Source organism: Colius striatus, chromosome 1 (genome assembly GCF_028858725.1).
Source record: "Colius striatus isolate bColStr4 chromosome 1, bColStr4.1.hap1, whole genome shotgun sequence".
Lineage (NCBI taxonomy): Eukaryota > Metazoa > Chordata > Aves > Coliiformes > Coliidae > Colius > Colius striatus.
This window is the reverse complement of record NC_084759.1, coordinates 141199054-141223622: the sequence shown is the minus strand read 5'-3', so window position 1 is coordinate 141223622 and position 24569 is coordinate 141199054. Positions and strand designations below refer to the sequence as shown.

The window sequence follows — 24569 nt, the reverse complement described above, 5'->3', positions numbered from 1 at the left end:
TGGAGCAGAGGCAGCTGTGGCTGAAAAGGGTTATGGGTGTGAGGCACCCACCCCTTGGTTAGGGAGGTGTGGGACTGGGTTACCCGCTTTTTACTTTCTGTGGTTTGTGGTGCTGGCTTCTGCAATGCAGACACCTTTGATTTATTGTGGTTTTCTTTAGTTTCTGTTATGGGGTTTGTAGAGTGGTTTGGTTGGGGTTTTTTTCCCTAGTATAAGGAGAGATGAATCTGCAGACTGTGGGCCATTCAACACGGGGTGTGTGGGTTGTGCAGCTTGATCCACTTCTGTAGTAAGTCTATTTACCTCCTGCTAAGGTGTTTTAACCAAGGGCAGTGGAAATAAACTCTATGGCCAGGCAGCTTGAGACAATTAGCAGAAAACACAAAGACAGCCAATTTCCCTGAGCTGGTCAGATCAGGAAAGCCTCACAAGCCTGCAGCTCAGAGGAGGGAGATGTCTTCCACCAGAAACTTTTGTCACTTGTCCCATGGCTGATGCAAGCCATAATTGTACTGAACTCAGGGAGAAGGGAGAGATGCTGGTTGATCTTGGTGGTGTGCTTGGGGTATGTGTGCTGAAGGATTTTGCCAAAATTTAGCATCCTGCTAAAAATCAAGATTTTTTTTTTTGATCTCCTAACAGCTAGCTGTTCTCCTGATATTTTTGATGACATTAAGAAAGGGCATCTGTTTGTCCAGACACTGTTTATTGTGTGGTTGCTCCAGTATCTTTTTGCCAAAGAGCTGGAAACTACAAAAGTCCAAGTGAACTGTGGTTCACTGTGGATATCCAGAGTGTGAGAGCAGTTCTCTGGCATCTGACGGGCTGAACAAGGGCACATTTGCACCCTGAGTTAGGCAACAAATGCTTGTAGTGGAATTCCCTGAAATCAAAAGTTTTTTCCTATAAATGCCTGAGTTAACATGGCCCAGTGCAGGGAGATGGTTTTAATCAAGCTAGACTTGAGAAGCCAGGGTGTTTCTTTTCAGATGAAAAGTGTTTTGGCTTCGTATGACCAGAGGACAGGAAAAGATTTTGCAGTAAAAAAAAAAAACCCAAACCTTGTCAGCAACCAAGACACCTCTCTCTGGCTTTATGATCACTGTGCAACCAGGCTTAAATGTTCTGCGAGTAAGTTCCATCAGGTCGTTTCCAGCCATGGTAGGTCCTGAAATAGCAGACATCAGACCTATGACTGGTTCTTCAACCTAGCCGCGTTATTTTGGCAGCAGGCCCGGGGTTAAACATAACAAGAGTCATTTTCAGTCCTTGCTCTCCTGAAGGTCAGTGGCCCAAATGGTTGGATGTTTGTCTTAGCTGTTTCCGGACAAGGTCTGCATTTTGTAATGATAAGGCGAAATTCAGAGTTCCTCGTGTTGGCAATCTCCCACTGACTCTAATTAGAAAGCATGTTTTTCCTGAATAAGGATGTCAGGGTTTGGTCATTGGCAATTTTGGATTGTTTTGACTATTTTGAGCAGAGTGTTCTGTTATTGTTGCTGTAAAGGGCTTACTGCTCCCTTTTACCTCCAGCCCATGACTTTCACAGGACAGAGAAGCTCACTCTTAGCATTAAACCCATTAAGCCTAGCTTACCAGAATCACTCGCTGCCAGGTGAGACTTTGAGCTCCATTCATCTGCTCAGGTCACATGGAAAAAGAATCTCCCTCTTAACAATAAGCCTTACTAGCTCTGGCTTGCCAAATGCCTTCTGAGATGAGTCTCCTCCCCTCTAAAGCTCCCTCAAAAAGCTATCCGAGAGGTCAGCAACAAATTGGTCCCATTTTTCCTGCCAGACCTCAATGGCCTTGGCTTTCTCATCTGGCAGCATGGCACTGTATCTGTGAGGAGGAGAAAAGCCAGTATCAGACAGGAGACAAGGAGGCAGCCATTTCGAGATCATAGATCAAAACAAAAAGGTGGGGAGCAGTGACAGATTAACCCCTGCAGCACATACCTGCACCGTATAGAGTAGCACAAAGTAAAGAACCTTGAGCTCCTGCCAGCTGGGCTCAGGCTGGAACAAAAAGTGTGATGGCCATAACAACAGCTACAGAGTCCTGCACCATGAGGACAAACAGCTTGGTCTGTGTGAGCTGGAGACTCACTGAGAGGCACCCAGCAACTAGTATAAAAAAGACAGCATTGCTGCTGCTTTCAGCCGGGCTTGGTCCAAACTGGTAGGAAATAAAAGTATTTGTCATTTCCTTGGGCATGTGAGGATTTGGTAGTGACACCACAATTGGCATGGGATTTGGCAAACAGACAAGAGTGTAAGAATGTGCAGAAAGACCCTGGGCACCATATTCAAACTATTTTGGGATATTCAGAGCTGTCCAGATAAATAGAAAAAGTGGCTAAACGCACCACAAACTACATGCTGGCAGATTGTTTTCCTGTACTTCCCCAGTGGGTCATGGCATACACTGCAGCAGGTCAAATTTAGGCAGAAATAGGCAAGTGATACAAAGATGTAAGATTCCTCCCATACCCAGAACCAGGTGCTGGAGGCAAGGTCACAAAGGAAGGAAAATGAGGAATAAACTGAGACATTTAGATAGAAAAAGGGCATTGGAAGAGGAGCTTCTGGGGTCCCTGTGTCCTGCTCTTGGAGAAGGCACACAGAGGGGACCTTAGAGTAACAGAAGCTCAGCTCACATTGCAGAGGAGACTCTGGAGCCAAAACCTCAGAGGTTTCCCAAGGAGCAAGCTGGTAGTTCCCTTAGCATTACTAGGCCTAGATGAGAGAGGTAAGGAACTTACTTTATGGAGTTAAGAGCAAGTTGTTTTAAGGTCCTCAGGTCAGCATTCATCCCTCCGATGGCCATGAACACCTCATAGAAGTCATAGGAGACTCCTTTTGCCCCAAAGATAGGGGGATCATCGGGGCTGATCACAATGGGGTGCCCTTCAGCCATAAGGTCAGCTGCAGGGTGACTCCTCAAGTCAGCTACCAACATCAGGACCTTGGTGGGGAAAGGAGGGAGACAACACCACATCAGGTTACTGCTGTAGCCGCGTTTGCATCACGGCACCCATCACACTGCATACTTGCTACAGCTGCCTGTGTCACCAGGGAGAAAGAGCTTTCATAGGACTGTTCAGGGTTAGGCTGCAGGAAGCACCCACTTGTCTCCTCTCCAAAGAGACCATTTTATTACATTAATCACCTAAATCAAGGCCAGTGCAGTGAATAACTTCAGCTTATTTAGAACAGTTAGACTGTGAGCGTTTCTGGGTCAGTCTTTTGGTTGCATATCTGCAACGATGCTTATAAGGCCCAGGGCCTCTGGAGCTGGTATCGGGGTTCTCTCCCTCAAGACTCACACTGGTACATCTCTACCCCAGAGCATTTGTTCTGCTGTACCCAGGGGAAAACGAGCACCATGCTAATGTGTTACAAAAGGGTTTCCCCGAGTTATGAATGCTACAAAACCAAAATAATTTCAGTTACAATCCCAGCTTTTCAGCCTCTGGCCTTGCTGTCTTTGAAGTATTTTCAATTATGTCTCTTTAAGTACCGCCTTGGCTCATCTCCATGAGGGAGGACTGCCTTCCCAGGTTCCCCTGGATAGCAATTTAAATGATTTTGAGCTGACTGGCATTGCAAGCCTTATGTATACACAGCGTGTGTCTACACAGCAGACTGCAGTGCAATGTTGTGTGGAGGAGGTGCAATAAAACATAGAATCATAGAATGGTAGGGGTTGGAAGAGACCTTTAGAGATCATCTAGTCCAACCTGCCTGCCAAAGCAGGTCCACCTAGATCGGATCACACAGGAATGCATCCAGGCCGGTTCTGAAAAACTCCAGAGAAGGAGACTGATGCTTTCCCTGGGCAGCCTGTGCCAGGGCTCCCTCACTCTCACAGCAAAATAGTTTTTCCTTATGTTTAAATGGAACTTCTTGTGTTCCAGCTTCATCCCATTATGTCTTGTCCTGTCACTAGATACAATAGGAAAAAGTGATGCCCCAACCTCCTGATACCCACCATTTAGATATTTGTAAATATTAATGAGATCCCCCACAGTCTCCTCCAGACTAAACAGCCCCAGCTCCCGCAGCTTTTCCGCATAAGAAAGATGCTCCAGTCCCCTGATCATCTTGGTGGCCCTGTGCTGGCCTCTCTCCAGCAGCTCCCTGTCCCTCTTGAACCGGGGAGGCCAGAACTGGACACAGGACTCCAGATAAGGCCTCACCAAAACCTCCTTCGACCTGCTGGCCACACTCTTCTTGATGCATCCCAGGATGCCATTGGCCTTCTTGGCCATGAGGGCACATTGCTGGCTCATGGTTAGTTTATTTTCAACCAGGATATTATCAACATCTAGCTGCCTCCAGCTCCCTGCCATTCCTTAGCTGCTACGGTAAATCCAGAGTCCCAGCCCCAAGACCTAAGCTTTTATCAACATACCTGGTTGGAGACGGGACAGATTTCTACAGGTATATCCTTCTTCAGAGACAAGCTTTTGGCTACTGGGTGTTTAACGAGGGCAAGTCCATGGCCAATTCGGCTGGTATTCAGCAGCAATGCATCCAGCACGTTATTGTCTACGGAGGTGCCCTGCCAGTCTGAACAGAGAGAGGGAAGAATCACTGCAGTGCTGTGAGGAAACGTAACTTCTAAAACTGATAGATGACTTTGTTAGTAAATGTCCCAGTTGCAAGGTAAGAGGCCTGCTTATGCTCTGAGTTCCTGCTTTGCATTTTCAGTGAAATGAGGATCCAAAATCTCCTCAGGACAACGCCCAGCATAGAGGTACCTCCTCATCTCTCCTGACTTTAGATGTCCAGAGTATTGCTCTAACAAGCCCAATTAATCATGCTAGTGTCCATCCACAGTCAATGGGGAGAAGCAATAACTCCTTTGAAACGGCCCGTGCATTCAGGTGAGAGGTATTGCACCTTAGAAATGCTTGTTATTGTCCATGGCTGTAAAGGGAGACTAGGGCAGCTAGTTCAGATGTAGACACTTTCTCTGTAGATGTCAACACACATTATGCATAACACACAAGTCAGACACAATTGTCATGCATGGTTAGGACAAATCCCACCCATACGGCCTGAATAATATATTGCCAATAATAATAGTACATTGCCCCAGGAATGAAGGGTAACAATTGGTTACTTTGATGAGTATATTCAGTTAAGACTGGCAGCTGGCTCAGACATTCCTTCACCTTAGCATGTAAAATACTGGCTTAGGAGTTCTGCTGCTGCTGTGGCTGGGAGGTGAGCCCTGCTCCAAAGCGGAAATAGCTACCAGCAATAACAGTTGCAGCACGAGTCCGTGTCACACGGAATCACAGAATCTTAAGGGCTGGAAGGGACCTCGAAAGATCATCTAGTCCAACCCCCCTGCCAGAGCAAGACCACCTAAAGTAGGTCACACAGGAACTCATCCAGGTGGGTTTTGAATGTCTCTAGAGAAGGAGACTCCACAACCCATCTGGGCAGCCTGTTCCAGTGCTCCGTCACCCTCACAGTGAAGAAGTTTTTCCTTATGTTTCTTTGGATCCTCTTATGCTCTAGCTTGTACCCATTGCCCCTTGTCCTATCATTGGACATCATTGATAACAGCCTGGCTCCATCCTCCTGACATCCGCCCTTTATGTATTTGTAAACACTAATGAGATCACTCCTGAGTCTCTTCCCAGCTAAAGAGCCCCAGCTCCCTCAGCCTTTCATCATCACTTTTCCTGTCAGCTACAATGAGGTATTTGCTAAACCTTACCCTGAGCAACCTGATGGCTACAGTCAAGAGGAGGGAGCAGGCAGAGGAGGAATGCTACAGCAACAAGCTGATATGAGGGGAAAGCATAGGGGAAACCGATTTTATACATGCACATATTATCTTGATACAGCCAAGCTTGCCTCATCTGTGCTTTGCAAGGCTTTACTTCTTGCCTCTGCAAGCAACAACAGGTCTCGAGTCCTCATCCTTACCAGTCTCCCCAGCATGGAAAAAGTATGGCAAGTTGACCCCCAAGGAATATGGGATGGTCAGGGCATCCTTTAGGTCCCATAAAGAATGACCTTCATCCTCATCTCCAACCTAAGGGAAAGAGGAAAGGTATTTCTGAACATGCTCTGGAAGATGATGGGACTTACAGCTATATATCACTGAGGTGCCAACTGTACTGAAATTACAGTGCTGCAGGGCAGGGAGCTGATTCTTTTAGAGGATGTCAATTACCCTCAACAAAATCCTTAGCTGGAGGGTCTGTGAATCAGTGAGACCGATTTCAGTATGGCGGCAGAGGATCTGGCTCTGGTATAAAAACCATGTAAGTGCTGTATTATACATGTAGTTATATCCCACCTCTAGAGGTTAACGCGAAGCCACAGAAGAAATAGGGTTACCAGGTCGAAGCCAGCCAGGGTGTCTGGGAAGTGGGCTCTGAGTGCCATGGCAGTGATGACGGCTTCTTTAATCTGGGAAACATTCAGCATCCTAAAGAGCAAGAGAGAGAAAGCAGTGCAGAGTCTCACTCCCATGGGCCTGCCTACTTTGGATTTGAGTTGTGAAACGAGGCCCCCAGGGGTGTTTCCAAAATGTGAGTTGCTCCTGAGTTTGACAACCAGCTTCAGGTCTCCAGAGTAACAGTGGCAGAAAATTGATATTACAAAACTAAACCCGTGAATGACCAGGAAATGCCTGGCTAGACTCTGCTATCATTTGAGTTGAGGCATGTTTGTCTGACTCACTGGCTTTCCCATCTACCATGGAGTGAACACAACAGCATGGAAAGAAAATGTTTAAATTCTTTGAGGTTTTTTTCTTCCTCTCAACTCTTTTGCTGGGAGGCAGGACAGTAGCTGCATTTTGAGAGAGCTTTACATTGATATCTCCCAGCCCTCTTGGACCTAAACATCACAATGTATTTTGCAGACAGACTCTGTCCATACCCAAGCTAGCCAGAGGCAAGCCAGCTCTGAACTGGAAGCAGCATCGTGCCGAGCCAGAATGAGGTCTGTTATATTTGCTCAGGATTACCTCACATGACTTTGTGGCATCTGGCTGACTTGGAGACCAGCCTCGTGCCCGCCTGCGAGAAGTGGCATGAACATACCGTACAAAGGCTGCTGGGACAACAGTGTTTGCAGGGTCCCAAGAGGACCTTTGCAATCCCAAGTGCCCATACTCGGGCACTGCTGTCACTGCTTCAGTTTCTGCAGAGACAGGGAGTACATTCAGGCTCAGGAAAAGAGCATGCATGGCTTGGACACACACAAGCAGCTCTCCCCTTGCTCGTTCCTGCATCCATGGCTCGCAGACGCTGTCTCTCCAGCACACAGCATGAGCTAAACTTGGTCACTTCGCACATACACAGGCTTATATAGATTATTTCTCATCCTCAGCCTTTTACATGTGCCAGGGAATGCTTTGGGACTCAACATCCTGGGTCTGATGATGCAGGCTAACCAACGGTGGCACTTCAGCCCAGCCCTCAACATCGCATCTCTTGGCACCACTTGGACCCCCTTCCCCACTGCTGCCTCTGCTGTGGCACAGCCAGCCACGCACAGCTGCTCTTAGCCACACTCAGCCTCTACCTGTGTGCTGTAAATATAATCTTGGCTCCAAGAAAGTCAGGGTGCTCCTTCATAAACTGCCTGGTCACTTCCCGATAGGTTGCCACGGACCATGATTTATTGTGCCGGGTGCCATCCAGTTCATACACCTGCAGGACAAGAAGCACATGGCAAGCAAAAGCTGGAAGAGGTGGAGGGTGGGAGAAATGAAGAAAACCTTGCAAGAAGCAATGTGCTGCAGTTCTGGCAACAGGGCAGAAAAAAGCAGTTAAATCTCTGCAGAACATTTTCTGGAAGCCTTTACCACCTGGCAAGAACCAAGGAGTAGTTTTCCTCCCTCCTGTGTGGTACAAGAAACAAGTTTCTTCATGTTCAGATATGGCAAACAAGTGCCCTTGACTACCCAGAGGAGACCACGACCTCTTAGTCCTGTCTGTATCAAATGCTGGAGCATTTTGTCCAGCAGTCTGGCAGCTCACACGCGCTCTGTGCCTTTGCAGTGGCAGTCTGTCAGCCGAGACAGCCCCAAGGCACACGAGGGTTGAGCTCCATAAGCTACCAGCTGGGCCGGGCTTCTGCTCCCTCTGCCAGAGGTTTGCTCCCTGACCTTGAGTCAGTCCTTTAGACTTGTAACGCTTTCCCAGTTCTCTGGCTGCAAACTGGGAAAAAGGGTACTTTTGGCACACTACATCCCCTCAACTTACTTTGTGAGTTGCTCACTGCCAGGGCTCTACACAGGGCTATTTGCCTTGATTTCAACAGGATCCCTGCATGCCCTGATTGATGAAAACCCACAAAGGCCCTCCCTGGAGTCGCTCACAAACGGTGGCTGATATCATTCAGTCTGTTCTCTTTTACCCTTCTTGCCTTTCTTTTCTCTTTTATCCTTTTCCTCTAGCCATCCACTAGTCCACTCCACCTCCCCTGCTGGTGCTGCCCCTTGCTAAGCCCCTGTGCCCTGTCACTCCGTGCCATCCCCTTTGCAGGCATCAGCAGCCACGGGGTGGAATTCTTCCCCTGCTGCAGCCCATGGGAATGTGAGACTTTACACAGCTGAATTAGCAAACATAGCTGGGTTTAGGGGACTTCTCCACAATGTTTGCTGTTTGACACTAAATCCCAGCTTTCATTTACTTAACTCGAGGGGCCGCTTCTGGTGGGCTCTGCTGTGAGGGGAGCTCTGCAGATTGTCAGCGCTGTTGCCTGAGCCTTGAAGAGCATCTCCAGCCACACAGCATCTCACTGTTCCCAGCACACCCTGCTCACCTCGACTTCCACAGCGATGTGTTTCCCTTCCCCCTCATCCCTGCTCCAGCGTGGTGCTCACAGCTCCTTGCAGCACTGCCTGCCCGCACCTCGCAGCACACCACTGTGCTGCTGGCTGTGAGCAAGCCCTGGGGCTCTGGAGGCTCCCACGCCTGGAGCCAGCATTAGAGGCTGGATGGGAAGCAAATCTTCCCTGCCAAGTCTCTTCAAAAAACATCACAACCGTGTCTAAGGGCTGCTGGTAAATGCAGGGTATTTTCCAGTCAGGCCCACGCACTCGTATCATCGCAGATACTCTTGGCCCGAAAACCCGTGTGACCTGGGGGGATGCCAGCACTCGCGCTGTCTCACAGCACAGGAATTTTGACATTGCTGTTATTTTCTCTTTCCAGGTACCCCAAAGACAGATGGTGACTGAGTTCAGAGCAACTGGCTCATGGCCAGCCCCCAGCAATGTAAGATACATATAAGCTCTGTGGTCTTCTCCCCCTCCTTTCTTTTTCCTTTCAATACACCCTTTTCATCTCAGGCATGATAGAATGCCAGCCTGCAGCCCTGACACTGAGCCTTATTTTGCTATGGGGCCAGCCTGAGCCACCACAGGGCAGGGTTAGCAGCCCCGTTCCCCAGCTGTTGGTGGAGAGGCATGCACAAAGCCAAATCAGCCTCCAAATCTGTCACAGCACCTGCCTGTCTGCTGACGGGGTGGCTGGGAAGGTCTGCCCAGCAGCAGTGGTAGTTGCTGGGGTGCAAACATTCATCTGCAGCTGGCTGGAGCTCACCAGCCATTGCACGCAAGGGTGACGATTTAAGGAAGTTGCCAACAGGCACGTCTGGGAGTCAGGCCACCAGTGGGCCAGGGGAACATCAGCATGGCCACTCCATCCACTGGACACCATCGTGCCAGCAGCATGCTGCGGCCTGTGTTTCCACACACAACCCACAACCACTCCTTGGTCCTCTGGGTGCTGCCGGATGGACCTTCACAGCAGCTTCATCCCTGTTGCAAAGGACTGTTAAGAACATGGAGGTAGGTGACGTAGTGAGGAGCAGTGGGCCCAGTTCGTTTGTTTTGGTAGGGCTCTGACAGAGCTCCCACCCCCATGCTGTCCTGCTTGGAGCTTGTCTGGAGAACTGTGGAGCCTGGAGTGTCAAAATTGCCACCAGGAAACTGGGAATGGTTGCAACTGAAGAACAGTGGCGGGGTCTGATGGTGCTTGGGAAGACACTGGGGTAAGTGTGGGATTGTAGGATAATCTGATCAGCTCCGGGTGGCACATAGGAAAAAAAGGCCTAAGCTATTGCCAACAGATTTTAGTGTTGGTGACAATGGCTCACAATTTTACGTTGTCTGTAAAGTGTGGAAGACTCTGCTTAGTCAATTGGTTTACTAGCCTGTTCAGATAAATCATTCTGAAATCAGCTGTGGATTTAAAAATAATGTGACTATCCAAGAATAAGTCTCCATTCAAGGCAGGAAATTGTCCCGGGAGAGCTGCCACAGAACAGGTGATTCTGGTGGAGATAAAGCTGAGATACGTCTTCCCAACTAGCAAGACTTTGACTCAGCTCCCAGTCAGACTGTACAATGCAGTTTCATGCTGTTGCCACAGCAAGGATCTTCTTTAGCCCATTAAAAACAAAATGTCTCGCACTTTCAAGCCTTTCCCCATGCAAATCTCCAAAAAAGACCTTTGAACACGATCAAGGCTTTCCAGCGTCCTTAGAAGGGCAGGTATGCAAACATCCAAAAACTAAATTCAAGATAGGGCTTGAGAAAAGTTATGGAAAAATAAGGATTTAAAAGAATACTAGAGAAGCCAAAACTTACGTACCGGAGGCAGGATAGCTCTTATCTCGACATACTGTATGTTATCTTCATAGAGCTCCAGCAGCCCCTGGTAGAAGTAGGCCTTGAACACAGGTGCATAGCAGATAAGTCCAGAGGCAATGAGAAAGACTTCTTCAAATCTTTTCCAAATGAAAGCCTGAGAAGGGTAGGCCAGCTCAGGGGCATCCGTCACCAGGGTCAAGTTTCTCAGCAAGCTATAGAAAACAGTAAAGCAAAGGGGAAGAATGACAAGAATCATCAAGACATCTGGCTTTCAGCATGCAAAAAGCTGTTGGCTGGCACCTGTGTGTTCAGTACAGGAGAAAATAGGTTTCCTCCAAGATAGGTGTGAGTTTTATTATCAGAGACAGAGCTTGGTGGACGGGACACTCTCCCACCCACATGCTCGAGGGTGCAGCAGGGCAGCGGCCGTGCCAAAGGACGCACGTGCTTTTTGGGCAGGACCAAGAAAAGGTGCAAAGCCATTCCTGCCACAACAGGGGCCCAAGATCTTACTCAGAGCCTGTTAGCACTGCAATACAGCAAATGTAACGACCACTGGTGCAACTAGGAGACATTCAGGTCATTCTTTTGTCACCTACATTTGTTCTTCCAATGGCTGGTACAGATAATAGCTGACAGGCTAAAAGCCATACACTGCATGTTGAGGTACAAAGGCAGGGTAAGAATAGGTGTTCAAAACCCGTCTCTTTGTTGGGTTTGGGGTTTTTTGGTGGGGGCAAAATCTTGAGGAGTAAATAGAATTAGAAAAGCAAGTATGATGTTTTTATCTCATAGGACTTGCACTCTGCTACCCAGGGGTATCCTTCATCCAAAAGTAGGCTAGTACATTACTCCTGCAGACAATAAATTCTCCTAGACATCTTCAATGCATGTAAAAAGTTATGACACCTGGCTCTCTGTTAACCACCTAAAGGCAGAGTGAGCCTGCAGGAGCAGCCAGGTACTGGGTCACCATCAACCTGCTTAAGAAGCCTATAACTTGCCTTGTATTGTCAAAATATGTCACCTAACACAAGCAGGGGAAAAATGATTGTGACTCAGAAATCCTTCCCCCCCCCCCCCCCCCCTACCAGTGGAACAAACCTGATATCCTGCCTGCCTTGCTGATAACTTCTTCAGTTTTGTCTGCTGGGAAACAACCGATAAGAATCCCTGCGTCCTGGCTTTTCCTTAGTGGGACAAAAACATGCCCATTTCCTCCATAGACTCAGCTGGTATATAAGCTTCTTTCAGAAATCCAGAGAGGTGACAGGTAGTTTTATCAAGCAAAGTTTAAGGGAGCTAGTAATCGCAAGATTATCTAGTTGTGGGTGACAGGTTGCATTTAGGACAGGGTGAGCGTCTGCCGCATCGCTGTCCTCTTACAAGCTGATGGCCTTCATGCCACCCAAAGCCTTGACTCTGGTAACAGCTCGCCTTCCTCCACTGGTGGCTACTTCAAGAAGAGCTCATAATAAATTTCTCAGGCCAGCGGCAAAGTCTAAATGGCAAAATGGGGGTGATTAACTTCATTTCTGGGTGGACAAATAGAAGCCATTGCAGCAAGCTACAGCGCTGGTTGCTTGCAGGTGGGTGAGCTTACCACTCTGGCCAGGCCTGCCACTTACCTCGTGTCAGAGGCTAAGAAGGTTCATGTAGAAATACCTTCAACCATGCTTCATCTTTCATCCAAGTTTATTCTCTCTCCTCACTAACAGCTACTGATCTTCTGTCCTTGCACAGTGCTCTGGTCTGTTAAACTGGAAGTATGGGTTTGATTTGTGCTCCTGCTATCTTCTTCCAGGAGCTTCCAGGAGACTTCTGTGGATGGAATTAGAAATCTCCCTCCTCCAGATGTAAACTGTGATCTGGTCTAAACTCATAAACTACGACATTCTGGGCAGGGACATCCCTTTTGAGTCCCTCCATCCTGCCCATAAAACAGAGTCCCCCGGCATTTGCCTGCTGTTTTGCTCTCTAAGGTCTCTCTTCCAGTGGCTGCAGTTTCATTTCTTCTTCATTCTGTTAATTTCTTTGCTGGAAACAATTTCAGAAGCAAAACTGTACATAGAGAGATGCTTGTACCGCGTTAGGGATAAGATTTTAAATGCTGGACAGTCGGGAAAATTCAGAGTTAAGGTTTCCACAGCAACTTGGGCTCTGCCCTCCCGCGCATTACAATAGGGGCTTTGGTGCCATTATCACAGGACACTGGGCAACCCCAGCTCCTGTTCAGTAATCCATGTAACCAAAGGGGACCTTGCTGGAGCGTGGCAGGGGCGGGCGGTGTCTCGGGCGGGCAGTGGGGAGCCCGCAGCAGCAGGAGACACCGCAGCATCACCCTAGAAACCAGGAATGCAGGGGCCAGGGGCATCGCGAAGGCGCCGATCCAGCTGCCGGAGCCGGAGGAAAGGGTGTGCTGCAGCTCGGCAGGGAGGGGAGAGGAAGTTTTGTGTGGGAAGAACTAGGGAAAAGAGCCTTTTCTGCTTCTCTCCTGGCCGAAGGGCAGCTTCCCCCCAGCCCCGCACGCCGGCGGAGAGCACCTGCTTGCTGCCGAGAGCCGAGCGGGGCCGTTCCCACCAGCCCTGCGAGCACCGAGGGAAAACCCTCCCCGTGGATCAAAAGGCCGTGCAAGCCCGTTCTCGCCGTCCCGCGCGGCTTCGTTTGCAGGGAAGGCCGGGCGGTTAGTCGGGCTCCCACCGCCGGCTCCCCCCGTCCTGTGAGAACCCCGCTCCTCCAGCAACGAGCGCGCACGGGGCTCCCCTCCCTGCCTTTAAATCTAGCTGTACAAACTCGTTGTTTACTTAGCCTGTGCTCCTTGGGCTAGAAACTGCAATAAATCCCCACACTGCCCTGCTCCTAAAAGCACATAAATCAAATCCTACTTCTTTTTTTCCCCTTCTTTTTTTTATAATCTCCTTCCCTTTGAGACTGATCATTGATCCCTAAAACTGTTGAAGATTTATTGCACAATAGTGATCCATACTCGATAACTGGACAATCTCCAAAGGGTTCAGGGCCTCTTACCATCAGTAGTGGCTCGTGCAGATGCAGAAAAGCTTCATAAATACACTTTTTGCTGCTTTTCTGGAAGGAGCCCTCGCCAGTGATCAGGTGCAGACTACAAATAGCCTTCCATGTCATGTCATTTATGCACTGAACAATGCTATTGCAATGCACATGCCCAAAGGGGCACAGCTAAAATGACCGGACAAGGGTTATTTATTTTCAACTGTGGGTTTGCATTCTCTGTTCCTCTTCCCCCTCAGTTTTGCTTTGTTGTGCAGAAGCAAACAGTTTTTGTTGTCTTGTTTTTAAAGGGATTATTGTTCTTGCTTCTTTTTCTGTTCTCGATGGGTAATTACACCCCTCTCCTCACTGTAGTATCTGAATGTCTTCCAGTGGTGCATTAAATAGTGTGACTAACATCTGTCACATGTGGTTCATTCGCTTTCTCTCTCTCTCTCTCATCCCCTCTTCTTCTCCCCAAGGGGAAACTTGTAGCAGGAGCAGAGTGCTTTGTTTCTGTAGTGGGGTTTTATTCTTTTCTTTTTTTTTCTTCCCTCCTTGTAATGCACATACTGCCCTATTTTTCCATTAGATAAGGCAGTCAGAGGGGACACGGAGGGGAAGGCGATGGCAGGCCCAGCAGCCGTTCATGCCCAGGGGAGTTGTCCTCGCAGCCTCAGCCATGGTGTCAGCTCCCTCACAGATGACTTCATCCCGGTGATAGAGCTGCCAGAGCTGCGCTGCTGGGCATGGCCTTAATCCTCAGCCTGCTGCTGGAAGGGTGAGGGGTGGTATTTTACAAATATCTGGGGTGTCAACGCTGTTTCTCTAAATATCTGGAGGCAGACTCTCGCTTCAGGGACAGTGGCCACTACATTGCATCTTGAGGAAAGGAATTATATTCTCCTATATTGTAGCTGATTGTGAAGTAAATAAGTGAGGTTTATTTCTCTCTCTTAACTCTCAAAGCAAATTTTCCCTTGTTTCTCTATCTCCTGGCCCGTGGTCTCCTGACTCTCAGAATAGCATCCTTTTGGAGTTTTACCAGTAACAGAATACTCCAGGGTCTTGGCCCATGAGACGTGTGTTTTGAACAGGAATGATTAAACCTTCTTTTGAAGGAAACAAAAAGATTTCCCTCCAACACACATGCATGTATATGTATGTATATATACCTAAAAATGTAAACAGCAAAAATATAACACAGGTACCTCTCTCCCTCAGCCCTTCCTGGTCAGGAATGCAGTAAGGTGAAAGAAGCACAGCCTCTCAAAAACATTTCCATTGTTCCCTTTACATTTGCTGATCCACCCTGTCTTGCGTGAGAGCCCTTCCCTGCTGCCATATTCCCTTGATACTTCCTTGAAACCACCCAACTATCCATCCGTTCCTTCCTCTGACATCTGCTTTCTCTCAGCTTGTCAGTGCTCAAGGGCAAAGAGGAGTGCAGGAAAGAGGTAGCCTGGGATGCACATGTTCAAGAGACTGGGAGAGTTTCCAGAAACTGAGAAGCAGAACAGATTGGGGCCTATTCCTGGCTAGAGACCTATTTCCAGGCGGCCAAAAAACATTCCTAACCCCTACACTAGTACCCAGGGACTAGATGAAAATAGGAGTGGAAGTGCCTCAATGTGGCTGTTGTTCATGTATTTGCACATTATATGCAATGACTCCACTGCGGTTTTGTGGTGGTGAGCACAGAAGGACAAGGAACGAAGGACAACATACTCAAATGAGTAAGTCTGAGCACCCAGGATGCAAGAGATCCAAGTTTGTACTTGGCTCTGGCACACATTTGCCAAAGCAAATCACTTCTTTGGTCTCCACCATGTTTTCCCCTCCATCCTTGGGGAGACCTTTGTAGCAGGGTGTCTCATGCCCATGTGCAGTGCCTGCCACACTCCAAAGTCTTGCTCTGACTTGTGGCTACTAGGTGTTGTCACACAACTAATGCAAAAGAGAGATGTGACTACACTGCCTCTGGAAAGAAGCCCGTGTTCCTGAGCAGGTCCACAGGGAGCCAAGCCACGCACAGCTACACCCCACAAGGTATACAGGATGCCACAGCCTCTAGCCCCAGCTGAGAAGAGACATCACACTGCAGAGATACAGCTGAAAACACACACAGTGAAGCCTTGTTCCTGAGACAGCTCTGAAATACCCGGTGCAATTGCTTGGCCTTTAAGGAAGTGAAGCCTTTCCAACATCCAGTCTCTTGCACTTTGTTTATGGGTCTCCCAGCGTAGTTAAATAGAGCTGGTGCTGTGGGTCTCGCCCTCATCCTCACTCCCAGCAGAAATGGAAGGGAGCTAGTGGGGAACTAGTTTTCTCCTTGGAAGACGTAGATAAGTGACTTCTCACAGGATGTCATTTCTGCCACTGCATGAGTTGAGCCTCAGGGTATAAAAGGTCAAGAGCTCTGGATCTGGCATTATCTTCTCCTTCCCTTCTGCAAGGGAAGACCTTTGAAGAAGAGGGGCAGTAGGTGCCTCAGAGACTCAGGTCCCTCTGCCCTACTCCTTGTTGTCATTAGGGAGGGAAGGCAATACTGTGCCAAAGGTCTGGCAGCTTCTCAGCTTCCTAATCTGACCTCCTTCCCAGATCTATAGGGCACAGAGCCCAGACAGCCTCCATATGGAGGGGCTATCAGCTCCCTAAGAGTTAAAAGGTCTCTATTCAAGAGCACAAACCCTCACTGAAGAACACTACAGCAAAACTCATCAAGTTTCACTTTGGGAACGCTGTGATTATGGTCACACACATCACCTTAACCCAGCCTCCTCCTCATATGGCGACACTGCCTTTCATTACATGACACCCCATGCTATGGTTTTTGCTGTAGGACCCCAGCCCCTGGAGTGCCATGGGCAGTGGTGCCCTCTGAAGAGATTACTACTCAATATTTTCCTTTGTCCTCATCGCTCAGTGTCTGATTTCATGCATTATTTAGCATGCTCTCTCCAGCCCCCTGCACACCATTCAGAAATACACGCTTCCTCTGGGCCCTTCTGGCAGACCTTTGTCCTGGGATTATTGGCCCCTGGATGGGAAGTCAGGGCTCCCTCTTCCTGCCACCACAGGCTGGAGGGGCAGGCAGGCTATCCGCACCCACATTTAGGGGATTAAATGGTAGCTGGCTGCTGAGCAGCCAACTAACACCTGGTACTGATAAAAGGCTGCCAGCAGTCAAGGTATGAGATGCCTGCAGGGAGGAAAGCTCCTGCAAGGCGATGCCTTGGGAAGCCATCTGAGGTGTGAGCTCCTGGACAGGCAGCCTTGTGTGTAAGGGGAGAAACTGTTAGCAGGAGGGTGTTGAGGTAGGAAGAGTAATATCAGGCAGAGGACCTGTGTGTAGGGTTCATGGTCTCATGAGGCCGGCACACAGGCTGAGACTGAACTCCTTGTCTGTGGGCAGGAGGGCAAGTTGCAGTTCTTGGTGCCTGAAGGACCCATTGGGAGTGAGTGGCTCATGCTTCAGCATGGTGGGTAGCAGTGGGGCTTCAAAGACAATCCTCAGAAATCAAGGTTGGTGTTTGGAGGGAGAGGTTAGGTTAGGTTGGGTTTTCTTTTGTGTTGTTTTGGGGTTTTTGCTAGTGCACCAACTACCATAAGTAGTTTCACAGAATGGTCTAGGTTGGAAGGGGCCTCCAGACATCATCCAGTACAACTTCCCTGCTAAAGCAGGTTCACCTCAATCAGGTCACACAGGAATGTGTCTAGGTGGGTTGTGAAAACCTCCAGAGAAGGAGACTACACAAGTCTTTGTGGAGACTCCACAAGTAGTTTGCCCAACTTGTTGCTCTGAATCAAAACAATGACTTTACAAATTACTCCTTTGTACAGGGGAGCCTGTTTATCAGCTATCTCACTTCCTCATCCTGTTCCTGGGTACCTCAATGGATGAGTAAAAGTCATTCACTATATAGTCCTGTCCCATGCCAGGAGTATATCCAGCCAGGGTGCTGAGGAGAGGTGGGGACAGGTCACATAAATCTACTTGAACCACCATCTCCAATACATCTGTGCAAAAGATCAGAGTGAGGTTGCACAGAAAACTTCTGACGGTCTCCAACTCTGGTGTACTTAACACTGCAACCTTCAACTCCTATATTCTTATTTGCCTGTTCTAGCAGCCCAAAAATGAGTTTCTCACTTCCAGAGCAGCAAGCAAATCATAGAATGGTAGGGGTTGGAAGGGACTTTTACAGATCATCTAGTCCAATCGCCTTGCAGAAGCAGGGTCACCTAGATCAGGCCGCATAGGAACATGTCCAGGCGGGTCTTGAAGATCTCCAAGGAAGGAGACTCCACAACCCCTCTGGGCAACCTGTGCCAGGGCTCCCTCACCTGAACAGTGAAATAGTTTTTCTTACATTTAAATGGAACTTTTTAAAATGTAACTTTTTTAAACTACATTTAAATGGAAGTGTTCCAGCTTCATCCCATTACCCCTTGTCTTGTTGCTAACTACAATAGAAAAAGGGATGCCCCAACCTCCTGACACCTACCATTTAGATATTTGTAAATATTAATAAGATCCCCCACAGTCTCCTCCAGACTAAACAGCCCCAGTTCCCGCAGCCTTTCCTCATGAGGGAGAAGCTCCAGTCCCCTGATCATCTTGGTGGCCCTGCACTGGACTCTCTCCAGCAGTTCTCTGTCCCTCTTGAGCTGAGGACCCCAGCACACAGGACTCCAGATGAGGCCTCACCAAGGCAGAGTAGAGGGGGAGCAGAAGCTCCCTCGACCTGCTGGCCACACTCTTCTTGATGCATCCCAGGATGCCATTGGCCTTCTTGGCCATGAGGGCACATTGCTGACTCATATTTAGCTTATTATCAATCAGGATTCCCAGGTGTCTCTGTGCAGAGCTGCTCTCCAGCAGGACAGCCCCCAGCCTGTACTGGTGCCTGGGGTTGTTCCTTGGGACAGTTGGCCCAGGGGATCCTGCTGGCCACAGAACATGATCATGAATCCCCGTCAGCCTCGCGGCCCCTATTCACTCACCCGCTATCGAACTCCGTCACATTGCGCAGCTGCTTCCGGTAAGTCTCCAGCAAAACCCACTGGGAGCACTGGGCTGGCACTGGGTGAGGAGGGTGAGGACTAGAGAAACGAAACCGAACGGTGCCCACAGGGGTGAAGCAGATGTAGCAGTTGGGAAGGTAGGTGGCATTGTACACCAGCCAGTCCACACTCAGCATGGCATAGTCGTGCACGTGTAAGACAGCACCTGGTGGGAGGAAAAGTATATCCTAATGAGACAAAGAAGCTGGGAAAAAAAGAACTGGGGTTTACTGTGATAATAGCTTGAGTTTGCCCATCCAGGGGCATCTGGAAATGCTTCTAGATGGCTGCAAGTGACCTCTCACAGCAGAGACTGCGCAGCTGCTCTGCCTCCCCCGTGCTGGGGGATGTGGCCTCCTCCACATCAAATGCAGGGCAGGCAGAGCGTGACAGCTCCCTCGGAGTGGAGGGAGGGGGGGAAATCAATAGGGAGCTCTGCTCCTCCACTGGGATGGAAAACACTCAGTTATTAAAGGTCTTTCAGACAGACTTTGCTGAGCTGGCTCAGGCCCCACTGATTTAAAGAGGAACTCACACAGTAGGCAACAGTTTCCAAGGCATGGTAGCTGACTGGCAGGCCTGAAGCAAGCCTCTGTATCTAAGCTGTTCAAATCCCAGACTCAATTCTTGCTTCTAGTCTCTATCTCTTCAAAACTCTGGCATACACCAAACTCCCAGACCATGACACTCCAGGGAATTGCACTCAGATGCAGAAGTATCCTCTACTTCTGTGCCTTATCAAAAGCATGCTCGCTTACACTGTACATCTGCTGCTAGCCAGCACAAAGGGCCTCTGGGACACTGTTGTTGTGCAGGATGTTGGCAACTGCCAGTCTTCCTGGCATAGGAAGCATCCTTTGCATGCTGACCTTCCTCATACCATCCTTTTGTTTTGCTAAAATCTCTCTTTTTGCAGAGACTTCTTGCATTATTGGAGCTTGAACTAAACTTCCCCTTTGTAAAGTGAAGATATAGTGAAAGCTAAAGTCTAGGGGAGACCTCATAGTCAAAATAACTTTGATGCCTTTAGGGGTAAAAGGAGAACATGCACAGCCAGAACAAGGCAAAAGACTGGTATGTGATATTAGGCAAACTTCAAGACTACAATTTAAGGTGGACTAGTATAGACTATAATGTCTACAATATTCCACTGCAGAGGGTCTGACTTCAGATGGTGAGTAACTGTGGTTGCTGCTCTCCACAGAGCTAATGTGACAGAATGAACATGCCACAGTTGTCTAGATTCAACCCTTCTCTCACTGACAATGCCTCCCTCTTTCCTACATAGGCAGCAATAGAAACTACAACAGTGCTTGAAACAACAGTAATGTCCAGGGACTCTGGTGAAGACTGAAGCCTCTGAGACTAGGACATATTTGAGCGGCTACAAGAATGTGATCTTGGCCCTAAAAGCCTACAGCTCGTGCAAAAATTCTGAGAACCCATTTTAGCATCTCCTGAATTGAAAAGTGTGGCTTTTTGTTTTATTGCTCCCTAGTATCAAAGATACTCCATACATCAACAACCTGGATGAGGGGACAGAGTGTACCCTCAGCAGGTTCGCTGATGACACCAGACTGGGAGGACTGGCTGATTCCCCAGAAGGCTGTGCTGCCATTCAGCGGGATCTCAACCGGCTTGAGAGTTGGGCAGAGAGGAACCTCATGAGGTTCAACAAGGACAAGTGCACAGTTCTGCATCTGGGAAGGAACAACCTCACCAGTACAGGCTGGGGATTGACCTGCTGGAGGGCAGCTCTGCAGAGAGAGACCTGGGAGTCCTGATTGACAATAAACTAATCATGAGCCAGCAATGTGCCCTCATGGCCAAGAAGGCCAACAGCATTCTGAGGTGTATGACCTGCATGGCCAGCAGGTCAAAGGAAGTTCTTCTCTCCCTCTACTCTGCCCTGGGGAGGCCTCATTTTGAGTATTGTGTCCAGTTCTAGGTTCCCCAGTTCAGGAGAGGGAACTGCTGTAGAGAGTCCAGTGGCAAGCTACAAAGATGAGGGGATCGAAGCATCTCTCTTACAAAGAAAGGCTGGGGCTGTTCAGCCTGGAGAAGAAAAGACTGAGTGGGAGATCTCACTAACACTTATAAATATCTAAATCACAGGTATTGAAAGGAGTCACTTTTTCTGCAGTGCCCAGTGACAGAATAAGGGGTAATGGGCACAAGCTGGAACACAGAAAGTTCCACTCGAAAGTGAGGAAAAACTTCTTCCCTGTGAGGGTGAGGGAGCCCTGGCACAGGCTGCCCAGGGAGGGTGTGGTGTCTCCTCCGGAGGTTTTCAAAACCTGCCTGGACACGTTCCTGTGTGACCTTATCTGGGTGGACCTGCTTTGGCAGGGGAGCTGGACCAGATATCTAGAGGTCTCTTCCAACCTCTAGCATTCTGCAATTCTGCAATTTATTGGAGGTAAAGAAGGTAAATTCTTTACTGTTCAGTGCAGCAAGGAAAAGATAATGACAATTCTGACATACCACTCATTTATGGTAACAGATTAGGATGCTGCAAGCCAGAGATCCTGAGAGGGAGAAGCTGACAAATGAGAAAGACAGCTCTTATCCATGTGCCATTGTCACAGCCTTACAAGTGAAAAATGCCCCTGTGGAGAAGCTGACTCCCAAATCTTCCAAAGCGGGTCACCAACCTATTTCCTGGCAGCCACGTCGCAAGGACATGGGACTCAATCTAAAAAGGGGCCACCTGGAAGGGTGGATCTATTATTCAGGATCACAGGAGCACTGACATTGTTCACTGCAACTGTCTTATACCTTTATTTAAAGAAGACACTTTGTTCAGGTAATTTCTTACTGAATCAGGGATGCAGAGGGGGAAACTAGTCAGTTGGGAGTCAAGGCCTTCCTCCTGTGATCGCTGCAACCTCCTGTGTCTCTCTCAACTGTCAGCAGCTCAAGGACATACAGACATTAGCTTTCCTGCTACCCAGCCTAGGTGGTTTGGATTTCACCTTTGCTAAAAATATCCTCTCCTCCTTTCCACCACAACCCAAACTACTGAGCTTTCAGTGGCTGCTGTGTCTCACCGGCTCATCACAGCACACAAGGAGTGGTGCGGTGAAGGTGTTGGACAATTTCATGTTGATATCTAATCTAAAGTGATCCAAATGCCTTTAAAGCTCTGTATGTGCTACAGAGTACAGAAATCCTTCTTGGCACAGGACATGGTGACCCATTAGCACCCAGCTGGCTGCACAACAGGGGAGGAACTACTCTAAAGACAAGATGAGAAATACTTATCCTATAAACAGAGATCTCCTCTAAGTACCCAGACTAGAGCCAGAGAACACAGTAGCTCCTATATTCTACAGGTCACATCAAGACAGGCTTTGACTGTCACTCAGCAAGTAAAGAAACCTGCAGTGTTGTAGGTAACATGTTCCTCCTCTAGTGCTCCTAGACTTTACAGCAAACTTCCAGGTCTGCTGCAGAAGCACCCACAAGAAGACTTGTTGGGGGATAATAGCATTTTTGGCTAAGATGTGGGCTAAGACAAGGTTGGTAGCATGTCTGTAGCTTGTGGAAAAAGGAAAGGCTGGAAGATGCCGAGCAAATATGGATGTCTGGGGTCTTGTTGTCTTTGCTTCCTCTGCCCTTTCTCCACACTTGAAAGGCTGAAGGATCCATATTCTAAGTTACACCAAATGCTACAATTACTGGAAATGTGTATTCATCCAGTCCCTCCCCCTCTTCCTCTCTCCCCCTGCCCCATTTCCAAGCTCAGAGGCAGGGCTTTTCCTGGAACCCAGCAAGCACAATTCACAGCTCTCATGAAGTCACCTGCCATATCTCATCCCAGCTTTGTCCCAGCTCTGCCACAGAAAGAAAAGGCGAGAGGAGGACGAATCAGATGAGCAACCCTCAGGCCAAGCCTACCTTTTGGCATTCGCTTTAAGATGCTGAACACTGTGCTCTGATCAATGAGGCTTTTTGCCCGAAAGAAGTGCATGCTTGGAGGAAACTGTCCCATAGTTATGGCTGTTGCAACCTCCTTCTTCTTGAGGCTTACGAGCTTTGAACTGAGCTGCTGTTCCTGTCTGCTCAGCACCAAATTGCCACCCGTCTGATGGGCTTTCTCCTCCTGCATCAGGGAGTCCCGGTCCTTCCACAGGGGGATGGGGAGGCAGAGGGAAGCCAAATTCAGGAGAAGATATGCCAGCCTTATGCCTTGCCCAGATGGAAGCTTCATCTTAGAGCCGCACCTAGGCAGAGGGGAAAGATTGGAGCATTAGCACAGGTGAAAAGGTGACATCTTAGCAATGATCTATTGGTATATTAAGCTGCTGGCCCATCCTGCAGAAGTAGTGGGTTAATTGAATGCTCAGTACTGGGGGAACCATCTGGTACCAAGATCCCCAGCACTCTCATACTCATTCTGCTGATGGCATACAGCATGACTGGGTAGGCTGGAGATGAGTTATTGCTCCTCAGATGAGGCTGGCAGCACATCACAGATCTGCAGTATGGCAAAGGTCTGGCCCCAGAACGGGGGACTGGTGAGGTCAGTTTGCAAGCTGAGATGGAGTCCTCTCAGAACAAGGAGTGCTGGTGACAGTGTGCTGGCTGTGCTGCTAGAGTCCCAGGGAGGAAGGCAGGAGCACTTGAGGTGCTTTTTGGTTTTTTGCTTGAGCTAATCAGCTCCCGATTCCCTAAGGACCTTGGGAATTCCCTACAAGAGAAGACTTTGTTGTACCCCTATAGTATATTCCAGCTATCAGAGGGGTTAATTTACAGGCAGAGAACCCCTCAGCTGCCTCTGCAGTGACACAAGTTTGTCCCTTTCTTGCAATCTCAAAAGAGGACAGAAGGGAAATCGAGGGACTGACTAGTAAGAGATCACGAGACAAGTGAAGTCTGAGAACTCAGCCCTTCCCCCCAAAAAAGCACTGCTGCAATATAGCTTCAACACCAGGCTTTAGCGACCCTCCACACCAATTTCTTCAGACCAAAGCAGGCCAGAGAAAGGCTCAACATTTTTATGTCGGTCCCCCTGGGAATCACATAGTAAGTTTCTGCTTGCACGTGTGTCTTCTGCTTTCAGCCTCTCCTCCACCCATGGGTTGACCAGGATGCTCTCAGCCCTATCAGTAGGTCCAAGGAGAGGAAGGTGTGCTGGGGGAAGCAATCTGCTGGGAAAAGGGGTAGAGGCAGCCCCACATTAGGCCTCTCTTGAAACTTAAACACCCTAAAGAGGTGAATCTTGTCCCTGGTGAGACTGACTCACTTACTGTTAACTTTCCTCCTTGCATCCAGAGCTCATCCAGCTGCCGCCCGAGCGAGCGGGAAGCAGGTCTCTCTCTTGCAAGCCAGCACTATCCCAGCAAGGACAAAGCAGCGGGATCCGCCCCGGCGGTGCAGAGCGCGGAACCCACCACCACACACACAGTTCCTCTTCCTGGGCTGTCGCTCCGGCTTTTATTTCTCCCTGGCCCCACCGCTTCATGAATATATAAAGAGGAGGAGGAGGCAGGGGAAGTTATGAGAAGAGGGGGAGGCAGGCGGCTGCAGGGCAACGGGCTTGGAAGCGGGGGAGGGGGGAAACCGAAGCAACAGAGTCATCTGAGAGAACCCCTCCACCTCCCACACCAAGTAGAGGTGCCTGTCATTTAACCCTTGCCTGCCGGCGAGGCGAGCGGGGATTCGTCTGTGCAACCCTCCCCCCTGCCCTGATAAGGCAAACGCAGCTTTAAAATATCCCAGAAGAAACGCCTAGGCACGAATTCCCGGTGCGGGGAAACTCGTGAGCCTCGCCCGGGCTGTCCCAGCAACCGTATGTGCGCTTGGGCAGCTCATCTGATGTAGAACGTTTAACGCCAGCAGCACGGCGAGCT

The 24569-nt window shown here is 49.0% G+C and overlaps 1 protein-coding gene across 1 annotated transcript; it reads right to left on the bottom strand.

The window, feature by feature from the left end:
• Positions 1 to 685: 685 nt before the first annotated feature.
• On the bottom strand, positions 686 to 24105 carry ADA2 (adenosine deaminase 2). Its single transcript, XM_061988874.1, has 10 exons — positions 23967 to 24105; positions 22615 to 22940; positions 18655 to 18880; positions 10640 to 10850; positions 7560 to 7687; positions 6366 to 6456; positions 5949 to 6057; positions 4417 to 4574; positions 2765 to 2967; positions 686 to 1842 (listed from the first exon to the last, which is right to left on the bottom strand). Exons 2-10 carry the CDS (start codon positions 22925 to 22927, stop codon positions 1734 to 1736), a joined length of 1548 nt encoding a protein of 515 aa, XP_061844858.1. The 5' UTR covers positions 22928 to 22940; positions 23967 to 24105; the 3' UTR covers positions 686 to 1733.
• Positions 24106 to 24569: the final 464 nt, after the last annotated feature.